The 15,199-nt window shown below is 39.5% G+C and overlaps 1 protein-coding gene across 1 annotated transcript in view; it reads left to right on the plus strand.

Annotated features, from left to right (window-relative positions):
• Positions 1-15,199, plus strand: part of Desi2 (desumoylating isopeptidase 2) — a 50,596-nt gene that overhangs the window by 27,459 nt on the left and 7,938 nt on the right. Inside the window, exons 2-4 of the mRNA XM_055608750.1 lie at positions 7,878-7,950; positions 11,635-11,728; positions 13,126-13,267. Coding sequence (XP_055464725.1) covers positions 7,878-7,950; positions 11,635-11,728; positions 13,126-13,267 — 309 coding nt within the window. The remainder of the gene's footprint in view (positions 1-7,877; positions 7,951-11,634; positions 11,729-13,125; positions 13,268-15,199) is intronic.

Genomic DNA, 15,199 nt, shown 5'->3' on the forward strand with positions numbered 1-15,199 from the left:
TTAGAACTCTTTTCTAGTTTTTCCCCTGTGTTTGAGACAGGGCTTTCCTGTCCAACAGCCCTGGCTGCCCAGGAACTCACTTTGTATACCAGCCTGGCCTTGAACTCACAGAGATCTACCTGTCTCTGCCTCCAGAGTGCTAGAATTAAAGGCATGAGCCACTCTGCCAAGCCCTTTTACTAACTGTTAAATGCATGACACATAGAAAAACAGTCCTGGAATATAAAAGTGAAAGGATCCCTCTAAATACCACTCCTACCCTAGCCCTTTCTGTGTCCATCGCAGAACTCCTAGCAATGTGATGTATTTCAGATCCTATTTATTTTTGAGACAGGGTCTCAGATAGCCCAGAGTGCCCTCAAATTTATTATGTAGCCAAAGATGACCATGAACTTGTGATTCTCCTGCCTCTACTTACTGTTGCTGGGATTACATACATGTGCCACCATGCCCATTGGTGCTTGGAATTAAACCCAGGGCTTTGTGTACATGCTACACTCTATCAACTGAGCTGCATCCTCAGTCCCCCCCCCCCTTTCTTTTGTTACAGTTGGTCAGTCACTTACAGATACTCTATAACTTGGTTTGTTGTTGTTGTTTTTTTTCATTTTATATGACTTTTTGGATTTTGATTTAATGTATTGGAGCAAAAAGCTCCTAGCTTTGCAAATGAGCAATAGCCAATCTGTAACTGTATTTACTATATAAACCATTACCTCTTTCTTAGTAATTGTGTGATAATTAGTAATTCAGATTTTTATGGTTTCTTTAACCATTTGTCTTAGTTTTCTATTGCTTTGATAAACACCATGACCAAAAGCAACCTAGTGAGGAAAGGGTTTATTTGACTGACACTTCCATCACAGTCCCTCATTGAGGGATGTCAGCATAGAAGTTCAAGGAAGGAACCTGGAAGCAGGAACTGAAGCAAAGACTACTTACTGGCTTGCTCAGCCTACTTTTTTTTTTTCTTTTCTTTTTTTTTTTTTTTTTTTGGTGGTGGTTGTTTCCAGTCATGGTTTCTCTGTATAGCCTTGGCTGTCCTGGATTCTCTTTGTAGACAGGTTAGCCTTGGAACTCTCAAACTCACAGCCATCTGCCTGCCTCTGCCTCTGCCTCCATGAGTGCTGGGATTTAAGGCTGTGCCACCATGACAGTATACTTTCTTACACAATTCAGGACTACCTGCCCAGGTATAACATCATCCACAGTGATCTAGACCCTCCCATATCAGTCATTAATTGGGGGGGGGGGGGGCTTTCCCCCTTTCTGTTATTAATTGGGGGGGGGGGAGCTCCACAGACTAGTTTTGTGGAGGCATTTTCTCAATTGAGATTCTCAAATAACTCTATAGCTTGTGTCAAGTTGACAAAAAACTAACTCAACACACACTGTTCTTCTACTGATACTTCTTTTACACCTGCCAGAAGACAGAATCAGTTCACATTATAGATGGTTGTGAGCCACCATGTGGTTGCTGGGAATTGAACTCATGACCTTTGGAAGAGCAGACAGTGCTCTTAACCACCGAGCCATCTCTCCAGCCCCTACTGATACTTCTTATTTCAAGTTTTTTGGCATTATGGACAACAATATTTTAAAACATGACTTTGTGTATGTACAAGTATTTCTACAGAGTAGATTCTAAGAGGTAGAATAGTTACATATCTAAATTGATTCACAAATGTGCATTCTCCCTCATCCTTTTCCTAACACAAATTATTGATGATCATATTCAAAACAGGATAGGTTATAATAAGTATTTTGCTGTTTAATTATTAGTTCATGTTGGTTATCTACAGTTCATTTCTCTCTTTGCTTTCATGTCTTTGGGGATTCTTTTTTTTAATGGAATGTATATATATACCTGGATGTCCTGAGATTTTGTTTACCTGGGACAGTAAGGATAGCTATGTTTTTGGTAATGTTTTGTGAAGTCCCTTACTGCATGTGTTTGTGCTCCTCTCCTTCCCAAATTATGTTGATTCAGTAAATTGCATCCCTCCTGTTGTTGCCTTCCAACTTCTGGCTGTCCAAAATAGGAACCAATCCAGTAGATTTGGGTAGAGAAGGATATTCAGAATGTCATATTAAACTTTTGTTATATGTATTGCATTTTCCCTACGTGTTTTTTTAATCTTTTGATATTACCTATATAAGTATACACAATTTTTTGGGTTTTTTTTTGTTGTTTTTTTTGTTTTTTTTTTTTTTTGAGATAACGTTTCTCTGTGTAGCCCTGGCTGTCTTGGAACACTCTCTCTCTCTCTCTCTCTCTCTCTCTCCCTCTCTCCTCTTTCTTTCTCTCTGTAGACCAGGCTGGCTTTGAATGCAGAGATCCACCTGCTTCTACCTCCCAAGTGCTTGGATTAAAGGTGTGCATCACCATTAGAGTTTTCTTTTCTTTCTTTCTTTCTTTTTTTTTTTTTTTGTTAGATTAGCATACAATGCAATGAGCTTCATCCTGATACCTTCATATGTTTCATTATTGTTGCTTCTCATTCATTACCTTCTCCCACTGCCCTCCCCTCTGTCTTCTGCCCAGCTCGTTACCTTCTCTCTCTCTCTCTTTTTTTTTTTTTTTTCCTTTTTCTTCTTCTTTTTCCTTTTTTGAAACAGGGCTTTGCTGTGCTGCTCATTCTGGTTTTAATTTGGCACCCTTCTGCCTCAGCCTCTCAAATGCTGGGATTAACCATACCACTATTAAGCCATTATTAAACTACTAGTTTAATAATTTATCCATTGTTACTGATTTTAAATAGTACCTTTGTCAAATAGCAACTCTTTATATGTATATAAAAACATCTGTTTCAGAATGTTCTGACTACATCCAGTATTGTTATGATTAATTTTTCAGTGTTAGGAATCAAACACAGTGCCTGGCACATCTACAACCCACATCCTTGGCTGTAGTATTTCAATATGTAATTAGGAAGTGTTCTAGTTTTCTTTGTTGCTGTGATAAAATGCTATAACCAAGGCAACTTATAAAAGAAAGCATTTAATTGGAATTTCAGTTTCAGAGCATCTCATGCTGGAGCAGTTGAAAGCTCACATCTTGATCCACAGGTTAGGAAGCACAGAAAGAGAGCACTGGGAATCCTACCAGTCTTCTGAAACCTCAAAGCCTGCCCCCAATGCACCTCTTCTAACAAGGCCACACCTCCTAATTCTTGTAATCCCAACAAGGGGGAGGATGCATTCTCATTCAAACCACCACAGATTTCTTATTTCTTAATTTTATTCCCAAGTATAATTGGGGGGAGGGGATGACTTGTCCGTTTATGCTTTTTCTAGTAGTATGTGAGAATGTATGTTTTCTAGTTAGGGTTGTAAAGCCAAGGCTAAGACCTGACTAATGTGATGGTATGAACCTGTAATCCCAGCACTGGGTGAATGGATGGGGGCTAAAGCAGTTAGTTGAGTTCAAGGGCAGCCTGGACTACATAGCAAAACTTGTCTTGTGGCTAATAGTGGCTAGGACAGTGCCCAGTGGCTCTGGTGGCAAGAGCTGATGCAGAAGCATGGAAGGATTCTGTTCACTGTCCTGTTCTTTATGACTTGCTCAGCCTCCTTTCTTATAGAACCCAGGACCATCTGCCCAGAATGGCTCCCACCAATAATGGGCTGTGCCCTCCTGCATCAATGACTAATTAAGAAACTGCTCTTGCCTATAGCCCGATCTTATTAAGACTTTTGTTTTCCTTTTGAGTCAGGGTTTCTCTGTGTTGCCCTGGCTGTCCTGGAACTCACTTGTAGACCAGGCTGGTCTCTAACTCAGAGATCTGCCTGCCTTTGCCTCTGGAATGCTGAGATTAAGTGTGCACCACCGCTGCCTGGCAGCCTTTCCTTTTTTATTCATCACCAAAACCTCACTTCAGTAAGACCATCACAATATAAAGTATTTCAAAATTTAAAAGTCCCACAGTCTTTAAAAATTCAAACACTTAAAAATTTAGTCCCTTAAAAATAGCCAGTCTCAAGCAAGGTGTGGTAGTATACATCTTTAATCCCAGCACTCAGGGATGCAGAGGCAAGTGGATTGTTGTGATTTTGAGGCCAGCCTGGTCTACAAAGTGAGCACAGGACAACCAGAGCTACATAGAGAAACCAAAATAATAATTTCTTTAAGAGGGTGTCCGGAGCCGTGACTCCAGTGGCCTGCTTTGATATTTAAATCTCGGCAGAGAGATGGCTTTTGGGAGGCCTTTACTAATGGCAGAGAACTTGCAAGTCCATCTCCTTTTGTTTGTGACAGCAGGTGGGATAGCTTGTGAGGATCACACCTCTTCCTCTAGCTCCTTGTGCAAATTAAACCATTGTTCTGAGATATTTTAGAAACTCTACAATAAAAAGACAACAGGCCGACAGTTACTGCAGAAGAAGGCTGACTCTTGTGTAAACAGGACACAAATAAGCAACTAGATACAATGTTGTGCGATGGGAGGAGCCAGAGGACAGGAAAGAGGGGAGGAGCTAGAGAACGGGAAGGGGCGAGGAGGAGGAGGAGCTCCAGGAGAAAGCACGAGGAGGGAGGGCAGAGCTGGAGCATGAACCAGACCTAAGATTTCACAAAAAGCAAGTATAATGTGGGAAATCTAAATGTTAGGAAACAGAGGGCTGGAGGCAGAGACTTGAGACTTGCTGCTTGCACTGCTTGCTGCAGCAGCCTGCCTTTTGCTGTGGCTGTCGAGTCTGGACCTTTAAAAAAGTCTCCTGTGTGCTGTGTGTTTATTTAAATAATATTAATCCTCACTCCCGACTCAAGAACCGTTCGACTCTGCCCGGCTGGCCCCGGCAAGAGGGAAGAACCACAGCACAGTCATTTCAAAGGGCTTGGGCCACCCTTTTGGCTCCATCCTCTGCAGCATACACAGCTTGTCCTCTAGGCTCAGGCCAGCTCTACTCCATCACTGATGATGTTCTTGGTTGTCATTCCATAGTACTAAAATCTCCAGAATGCTGGGGTCTTCTGCTGCAGTGGGGCTGCACTTTCACTAATAGCCTCTCCTAGGCTTTCGTCATGGTGCTAAACCTCAACTTCTCTGCATGGCCCATTCAATCCTGGGGCTTCAGCTGCCACTGAAACTGCACCTGCATCAATGGACTCGCCTGGTCTCTCATAGTGCCAAGCCTCAGCTGCCCTCCATGACCCCTTTCATGCCTTCAAAACCAAGTTTGGCTGCCTCTGGAACACAGCTTCTGTATACTGACTCTTTGGAAGCACTTTTCAGAAGATTTCACCTCAGTGGTGCTGGTCTCAATCACCGTTAAGATCTCAGCCCCAGCTGACCAGCATCAATTATCCCAGAAAAGCAAAGCTTTTACTTTAGTGATTCTAGTCTGTTGTTAAACACAGGTGGTCCTTCAGCTTCAGCTGACCAGATGACACAGATTCTTCACACAAATGGCCCTGTAGAGTCTTTGCTTGCCTTTGACATTTCATAACCCAGACCTCCATCTTCAGCATTTCTCTCAACGTTCTTACCTTAAAGCTCCAACAGAACATCCCACTAAAGCTCTCAACACTCAATGGCTCTTCTAGCCCACGGTTCCAAAGTCCTTCCATAACCCTCCCCAAAACCACATGGTCAGGGCTCACAGTAATATCCCACTATCCTGGTATCAGTATTTGTCCTAGTCAGAGTTTCTAGTGCTCTGATAAACACTATGACCAAAAATAAGTTGGGGAGGAAAGAGTTTATTTGGGTTTCACTTTCACATAGTTCATCATTGAAGAAAGTCAGGACAGAAACTCAAACAGGGCAGGAGCTGATACACAGGCCATGGTGGAGGGGACATGATGCTTGCTGGCTTGTTCATCATAGCTTGCTCAGCCTGCTTTCTTATAGACCCTAGGACCAGCAGCCCAGGGATGGTACCACCCTCAATGGGCTGGGCCCTCCCACATCAATTACTAAATAAGATAATGCTCTACAGGCCTGCCTACAGCCCATCTTACTGAGTTTTTTTGTTTGTTTTGTTTTGTTGGTTTTTTAGTTTGGTTTGGGTTTTGGTTTTTTGAGACAGGGTTTCTCTATGTAGCCTTGGCTGTCCTGGACCCACCTAGTAGACCAGGCTGGCCTCAAATTCATATCAGTCTGTTTGCTTCTGCCTCCCTGAGTACTGGAATTAAAGGCATGCACCACCACACCCGGCTTTGAGGCATTTTCTTAATTGAAGTTCCATCCTTTCTAGCTTGTGTAAAGTTAACATAAAACTAGCTAGCATGGTGGCTCAAGGGGTAAAGCCTGAGGACCTGAAATAGAATTCCCAGCACCCAAGTAAAAAGCCAGGAATCTTGATATCTGTCTGTGACTCCAATGCCCAGAGGGTAGAGATAAACAGATCTCCAGAGCTTGCTGACCAATCAATCCAGCCAATCAGTAAACTCCAGGTTGAGTGTGAGACCCTGTCTTACAATAGAATAAAATAAAATACAAGAGAGAAGCAACTAAGAGAGACTTAGTATTGATGTGTGACCTTGGCATGCATATGTATACACACGAACAGGTATATTCCACATACGCTACACTCACACAAAATAATAATTAAAAACTGCAGACAAATCATAGGTCATCTAACCCAGGAGAAGTCCAGTAGCTTTATAACACTAGTCTGTTTAATGTGTTATTAACTCATTTACCTCCTCCTAGGTAAGGCTTTCTGGTCCACCCTTTTAACCCCTTTTATAGTTATTCCCTATAGTTTCATACCATACTGCTAATGTACATCTCCTTTCCCCTTTCATGTTCCTAGATCTTCTCGTTTTCCCTCCCCTGCCAGTCTACTCTTTATAGCTGAGGAAATCTTATTTGTTCTTGTAGACCCATCTCATACTATCTACCTCCTCTAGGAAGTTTGTCTTTATGCTGATTGTAGGAAGGTTGTTCCTACCTCCTTAGTGTTCCTCTGTGCTTCATACTGCTTATTCCTAGCTTCAGACTTTAGGCTGAATTGGAATAGAAAACAAACCATAAATATTTGTAAAGAATAAAGTGTCAGCTGAGCGTGGTGACACATGCCTATGGTCCCAGCACTCGGGGAGGTATCGCCAGACTGATCTCTGTGAGTTTGAGGCCGGCCTGGTCTACAAAGTGAGTCCAAGACAGATAAGGATATACAGAGAAGCCCTGTCTCAAACAAACAGACAAACAAATAGTGTACCCACCATCAGAGAACTCACTAGAGTATGAAAAAAAAAGTTCAGGGTAGAAGGAAAATAGATAGAAAACCATGTGTGTCTGTCCATATGTGACGCTTTTTGGTTTTGTTGTTGTTGTTGTTTATTTGGTTTGGTTTAGTTTGGTTTTATGAGATAGGGTTTCACTGTGTAGCCCTGGCTAAGCTGGAACTCAATATAAAGACCAGGCTGGCCTGGAACTCACAGAGATCCACCTGTCTAGGGGTTAGGGATTTAGCTCAGCGGTAGAGTGCTTGCCTAGGAAGCACAAGGCCCTGGGTTCGAGCCTCAGCTGGGCGGGGGGGGGGCGGGGGGGGAAGGAGAATGGAGATCTACCTGTCTGCCTCTGAGTGCTGGGTTTAAAGGTGTGTGCCACCATGCCCTGGGGACTCTGTGTGTATATTTTAATCATTAATGGCACTTTCATGTCAATGTTTGTTGCCAACCTTATCCAAATTTAGATTTCATTTCATTTACATTTTATTTATTGTGTGCTAAGCCTTTAATAATGTGCTGGACTCAAGATGAAACATTTATCTAGACACAGGACGGCTTTCCAGGTTAGATGTGGGAAAACTCTTAGTAAAGAGTTTCGGCATTGTAAGGGAAATAGCAAGAATTGGGTTCTCTTCAGATCCTGTAGACTTGAGCTGTAAATGAATGGATATTCTAAAGTTGTTTTTTCTCTTCTTAGTACTGGATGAATGAATACACCTCATCTATTGGAATTGGAGTTTTTCATTCTGGAATTGAAGTATATGGCAGAGGTATGTGTGCACACTGTTTAAATATATAGAATTGCAATGTTAGGTCTTTTTCTTTACCCCTTTTCTTTTAAGCACTTACATGTGTTATTGCAGAAAGTATAATAAAACTCCCACATTTATTTACACTTGTTTTGAAAGAAATGTTTGTGGTAAAGCACAAGAGGGTACATTTGTTTATCTTTTTTTTTCCTAATTACTGTGTCTTCTAAGAATTTTCTTAACCAGATGTGGCGGCACACATCTCTAATCCCAGCACTCAGGAGGCAGAGGCAGGCAAGATCTTTCTGAGTTTGAGGCCAGCCTGGTCTACAAGAGTGAGTTCCAGGACAGCCAGGGCTACAGTGAAGCCCTATCTCCAAAAACCAAACACAAAGAAGCCCTTCTTTCTGAAGTTGTTAAACCATGATTGTTTTTCTCTAATATATATGAGCTTCAAAGAAACTTTTACATTTTGAAAACTGTATAACAAAAATAATCATTTTGTTTAGTAGTAGACAGTGTCAAATTTGAAATACCAGTGTCCTGAGGGTGTTTCGGTAGAACATTTGATTTTGCAGGCCTGTAAGTATCAATAAAGTCTAAAACATTGCTGAGCAAATCTCATCTTGGATAAAGTATTTTTCTCAGAGTTATAGTGGTAAATCATTATGAATTACAAGCTTACCTTTTAGCATATTTGCATAAGCTAGGCAGTCTTTGTAACCTAGAATACATTATCTAGTTTACGAGGGGTAAACTACATACCTACCCATTCACTAATTTACAGAAAAGTCTTCACTTACTTAAATGTTTCAATATGATGTTTCTGTTGTTTGTGTTTTGGGTGGGGAGGTGCTGATTATTGAATCTAGGGCCTGACACTTGCAAAGCTGGTGTTGTGCCTCTGGTCTATGTCCCTAGCCCCTATCTGTTTTTTTATATTAGTTACTTCTGGCTGAAATTTAGCATATTCAGTCTTGGCTATAAGTATTTGTCATTTAAACTCTTACTTGAAGCAGGTTCCCTTGCTAACCCCAAGAAACAATGAGGAGCTTCAGCCGAAATTTTCAATAATTAGAGTATTGCAGTGGGTAGGTAGGATCATAGGCCATGGGTTTCCTCTCTGGCCTTTGCCTATATTGTATTACTCTCTTATGGTTAAATTTGAATAGCGTATGATCATACTCTAAGGTAAGAAAATGTGGCAGTTTTTTATAAAAAGAAATTGGGGCTCTATCTGTCACCATTCACATTGCTAATAACAAACAGAACTAAGACTTTTTTTTTTAAGATTTATTTATTTATTATGTATACAGTGTTACATATATGCCTGCACGCCAGAAGGGGGCACCAGATCTCACTATAGATGGTTGTGAGCCACCATGTGGTTGCTGGGAATTGAACTCAGGACCTTTAGAAGAACAGTCGGTGCTCTTAACCTCTGAGCCATCTCTCCAGCCCCAGAACTAAGATTTTAACTCAGATGTTTTTACATGCCAGTCCAGTGCTTTATTACCTGTACAATCTTTACTTTCTTCATAAAATAATTTAAAAACAAAATATGTTCATGGAAACTCAGGGAAATTGTAATTGTTTCTTGTGGATGGATAGTTAGATGACTTGTGTTTTCCCTTACCATATTTTTATTTTTTGCTATACTTATTTTTATAGTATTTTATACTAAGTATATTTACTTTACTTACTATACTTATATTTACTATAATTATTTCCCTTACAATAGTTATATTTTTTAAATAAAAATCCAAGTTTGAAGCCTGGGGGTGGTCACCTTTAGTCCCAGCACTCAGGAGGCAGAGGCAGGCAGATCTCTGAATTTAGGGCCAACCTGCTCTACAGAATGAGTTCCAGGACAGCTGGAGATATGCAGAAAAACACTGTCTCCAAAAAAAAAAACAAAAACAATGTTTTGCCAAACCCAATCTCAGTACATACATATTATAATAAAAATTATATTAAAATTTTACTAAATCTTAAAGAGGAGCAGGGAGGGCATGGTGGTGTGTGTGTGTGTATACACACACACACACACACACACACACACACACATTTGAATCTTAGGGCTTAGAAAGCTAAAATAGGATTGTGGGTTTTAGGCCATAATGAAACCCTATCTCAAGACCAGATAGACAAAATTTAGGGCAGGCATAGAAGTGGATACCTATGATCTCAGCATTTAGGGAACAGAGAATTCTGAGTTCAGAGCTAACCTGGGTTAGCTAATAGTTAATCAGGTCACCTTAGGGTATGTAACCAAATCATTTATCTTAAACAAAAAAAAAAAAAGTAGTTAGTTTATATTTCAAAATTAAGTGCTAAGCACCCTCCTCTCAATCTTTTTTTTTTTTTTAAATTCCAGAATCTGAAATGAAAAGTTAACGTTGGAGCTCCATGATTAAGGCTACTTTGGGTGTCCCAGAGGACCAGCGTTCAGCTTTGTTGGGTGTGGAGATGAGGAGACTATAGTTAATAACTGTGACTCTAGCTCCAAGATATCTGTTTTCTTCTGGCCTCTGTGGACATCAGCACATACATGGTGACATACACACCTAGATATATACACACACTCAAATAAAATTTAAATGAAAATCTACCTTGTTCTTTCCTGTGCTTTTGTCTTAAAACTTAAGACTGTATATTTAACAAATCTATTCATTTATTTAAGCATTTTGAGACATTCTTGCTATGTAGAGCCCTGACTGATGTGGAACCCACAGTGTAGACCAAACTGTCCTCAAGCTTACAGCAATTTTTCTTCCTCTACCTCTCTATTCCTCAGATTATAGCCATACACTATCATGCCTGGTTAACTCTTAAGTGATAGGATTAATTTAAGCATTTATTTGGAATTTCTTAATATTTACTAAGACTTTACCACTTAATATCTAAATGAGATACCATTGAAGCTAGAAATTTTGGTTCTTTCCTGATTTGAAGCCATCTGCATTTTTGTTATAGATGAGAGCATATAGCTGAAAATACATATATTAGAAGAATGTACAGATAGTGCCTTCCTAGCTACAAGACTTTCTGTGAAGAATATGAAAGTGGCTGTGTATTTAATAGTTGGCATCTTACTGTGTTTCAGGTTTGATGTTTTTGTTTTGTTTTATATAGGGTCTCAATTTTCATATAGTTCAGACCTGCTTGGAACTCACTAGGAGTATCCAGGTCTAAAATTCATGATTCTCCTGCCTCCTGAAAACTGAGATTACAGACAAACACCACCATGCCTGGTGCTAAAATGTTTTTATTCCTAGCCCAGGGGCAAAGCAGAGCAAAAGAAAACAATACTTACCTCAGGAACTAGGAAGACTCACTGTCATCAGGTGGTTTCTCCAGTCCCGCAGTGCAAGCTCAAAAAGTGGCCAAGTCCCGAGCTGTTGGCCACTTGGTATGATGCCACAGAGACTGATCACCGTTGAATGCTGCTCACTCTCCTGCCAGTGAGAGCAGAGCAGTATACAGAGCAGTCACAAGCATTGGAGTGTCCAGAGCTGTTTACATTCCAGGCCTTTTAAAGGCAGATATTCTGTACTGGTAATGCATAAACAGGACTTTCCAAAAAGTACTTTCTAAGCTGGAAAGTATTCAGATGATACTGTCTTTGTAATGTATTAAAGCTGATTCAGCATTCTGATACATTTTATGGAATGTATACTAAATTTTTTACTTTTATCTTTTCAGAATTTGCTTATGGAGGCCATCCTTACCCTTTTTCTGGAATATTTGAAATTTCCCCAGGAAATGCTTCTGAACTAGGAGAAACATTTAAATTTAAGTAAGTAGGGAGGGTAGTTTCTATTACACTGTCGTAGGTAGCAGAGCTTGTTTTTTAGGTATAAAGAATTTATCCTGTAGATTAAAAATCTAAACATTTAAAGTAGTCCTAAATTTGGTTTAGTGGCTGACACTTGTTTTTAAATTAAATTGAATTGAGTTGTTATGTAAAAATGGGAAATCAAATGTTGTCTGAAATAACCGTCTTGCATTTATTCAGAATCTCTTAAGTTTCTTTCTGTTTCTCAAATATAATTGTCTTGTTTTGCTTACATTCTGTCTTAAGAAACTCCTTGCCTAATGATCTCCTTCCTAGTCTCCCTATTTCAGAGGGAGAGTGGATAAGGTAGTATTTTTATTATGAACTACTATAAAAATCTTCATTTCCTCAATGAAAAAAAAAAAAAAACACTTGTAGTAAATTCAGAATAACTGAACTGATTAATGTCAGAACTTGTCGATAGCATCAGGGCATTGGTAACCCGAAAGCAAGTGGTTGTCTCTGGACCTTCCCTTTGTTAATCAACTTTTTTATTCCTTAGTTGTTATATCTAAAGTGATATTTGGAGCCTTCATTTCAGGAAACTTTAAAGAAACTTCTGGGCCTACAGTAGTGAATTTGCTCAGGATAAAACAAATGATAAATTCAGAGTAGGGCTACAATACTTCTGAGTGTATAGTTCTCGTAATTCAGCACTGAATAAAATATTTGTAAAATAAAATATAATGGTGCCTCTGAAGTTTCCATTTGTTTCCATTATTTTTTAAAATAATTTTTAGATGTCTTTTACAACTAACTTATATCTAAAATTCTGCCTTTTGTTGAGTAATATCTGTTACATTTTCCAGGAAATATTAAAGTGTTTTTATTTGATTTTTTTTGTTTTGTTTTGTTTTGTTTGTTTTGTTTTTCAAGACAGGGTTTCTCTGTGTATCCCTGTCTATCCTGGACTTGCTTTCTAGACCAGGCTGGCCTGGAACTCACAGAGATCCACCTGCCTCTGTCTCCCTGAGTGCTGGGATCACAGGTATGCACCACCACTTTATTTGATGTTTTGAATAATCTGTTTTAAAATTTGGTCAAGTCTCATGGCTTATCTCACTGCAGCACAAGAGCCAAAGATTTTTTTTCCTTAGTGAAAATATGATCAGCCCCAGTACTTAGGAGGGGTATTTTTAACTTGAATCTGATTCTCTAATAATACATATGTTTTATAAAGCAAAATAGAAACTAAAATTATTGATAATTTACCTTTGATCTGAATATGTTAGCCATAATTTATTTCAGTATGCCTGGAAATAAGTAAGTGTTTAATTATGCTTATTATAAATAACCTGAATGAAACTCACACAGCTTTGTTTTTTTTTTTTGTTTTGTTTTGTTTTTTGTTCTTTAAGAGAAGCTGTTGTTTTAGGAAGTACAGACTTTCTAGAAGATGATATAGAAAAAATTGTAGAAGAACTGGGGAAAGAATATAAAGGCAATGCCTACCATTTGATGCACAAAAACTGCAATCACTTTTCTTCAGCTTTATCAGAGGTAAATTCAGTTTCATCCTAAAGTTCTGTGGATAATACTTTCCTGGTGTACTTTCTGTGGCACTGTATTCAACCTTGGTATTTTTTTCCTGATTCTTTATATGCATACAATTACTGTATTTCTTTCCAATATGGGTGATTTTTTTTTCCAGCATTCTCAAAGTTTTAAGTGATGATTCTGTTCATTTTTTTTGTAGTGGGTAGAATGATTACAGATAATTGCCTTACTCATTTGATTGCATTCTTATGTTAGTATCCTATAACTGTGACATATTTCCGTTCATAGTGGATTGCCATTGTTTGTGGCTGTGGCCACAGTATGTCTTGGTGGGGATTACAAAGAAGAGCAAAGCAGTTTACCAATATGTCACCAAGAAAGAGAAGTGGAGGAAGGAGCTGGTTTTACACCCAGCTTCCTTCCATTAGTTCCTACCCTTCAAAAGTCTATACCTTCCAGTAGTACCTAAACTAGCAACCGCTTTTACTTAGTACATGAACCTTGGGAGACTGTTTAAGATTCAAACTGTAATACACTAAAACTTTTAATTTAGAAAAAGGGAAGGTTAAAAAACTTCTTAGCTGCCAAGACTTTCTGATAAATTTTAGTTACCTTCCTGAATTTTTCTGGCTCTTGTAAATAGATAACTTGTTTTGTTTTCTGAGACCAGTTTTTCTGGGTAGCCGTGCTATGCTGGAACTCTTTAGACGAGACTGGCCTTGAACTCATAGAGATCTGCCTGCCTCTGCCTCCCGAGTGATTGGATGAAAGACATGCACTACCATACCTGGCTTGTATTTTATTTATTATATACACGATATATTAGTTATTTTTCTGTTGATGTGATAAAACACAATGATGAAGGCAACTTAGAAGGAAGGGTTTACACGGCTTATGGTTCCAAAGGGTAACAGTCCACCCTGGTGAAGAATCACAGCAGCAAGTATGATGGCAGGAACTGGATGCTACAAGCTCACATCTTGAGTAACAAGTTTTAAGCAGGGAAAAAGTAGATTGGGAGTAGGTGAGGCCTTAAGCTTTAAACCCAACCCCAGTGGTGTATTTCCTCCAACAAGGCCACACCTCCTGAGCCTTGCCACACTGTACCCCCACAGGACTAAGCTCAAATGCCTGCGACTATAGAGAACATTTCTCATTTGAACCCTACACATAAATACCTGCAATAACAGAACAACCACACAATATTATAGCACTGTGCTGCAATAGTTATTCGGATCTATCTGGTGTGTGTTTGTGTGTGTGTTTGTTGAGACAGGGTCTCTCTCTGTGTAGCCCAGGCTCTAACTGGAACTCACTCTGTAGACCAGACTGGCTTTCACCTCACAAAGATCTGCTTGCCTCTGCCTCTCCCTTCCAATGCTGGGATTAATGGCAGGGGCCACCATGCCCAGCATAATGTAGTCTTTCTTACAAGTGTCTTTAGACTAAAGTTGACCAATTATAACTGAAACTGCAACAGTAAAACCACAGGTAAGGGGGCCCACTTATGTCCTGGAGTTCACTCTGCTGCAGAATATAGAGATGCTTCTCAGCTGAGCCGTCCTCATGTGATAGCATAATATTCAACTAATTTCTTATTGCTGGTGCTTAGGTTAGTCTAGTCTTTTTGCTATTACACCAAAGTATTGCAATGATACCCCTGTGCATACCCATTCATATTTTTGTCAGTATATCACTGAAATAGATTCCTAGAAGAATTGCTAGATTCACATTTAAAAGCAAGATGATTCTTCTGTATGCATTATTTATTGCTATGACAAGAGTAACTTTAAAAAGTAAGAGCTTCAGGATGTGGAGGCAGATAGATTTCTGTGAGTTTGCAGCCTGGCCTACACAGCCAGAAGTATGTAGAGAGACCCTAAGTGATGGATGGATGGATGGATGGATGGATGGATGGATGGATGGATGGATGGA

This window comes from Psammomys obesus, unplaced genomic scaffold, assembly GCF_907164565.1.
Source record: "Psammomys obesus unplaced genomic scaffold, mPsaObe1.curated_primary_1811, whole genome shotgun sequence".
Taxonomy (NCBI): domain Eukaryota; kingdom Metazoa; phylum Chordata; class Mammalia; order Rodentia; family Muridae; genus Psammomys; species Psammomys obesus.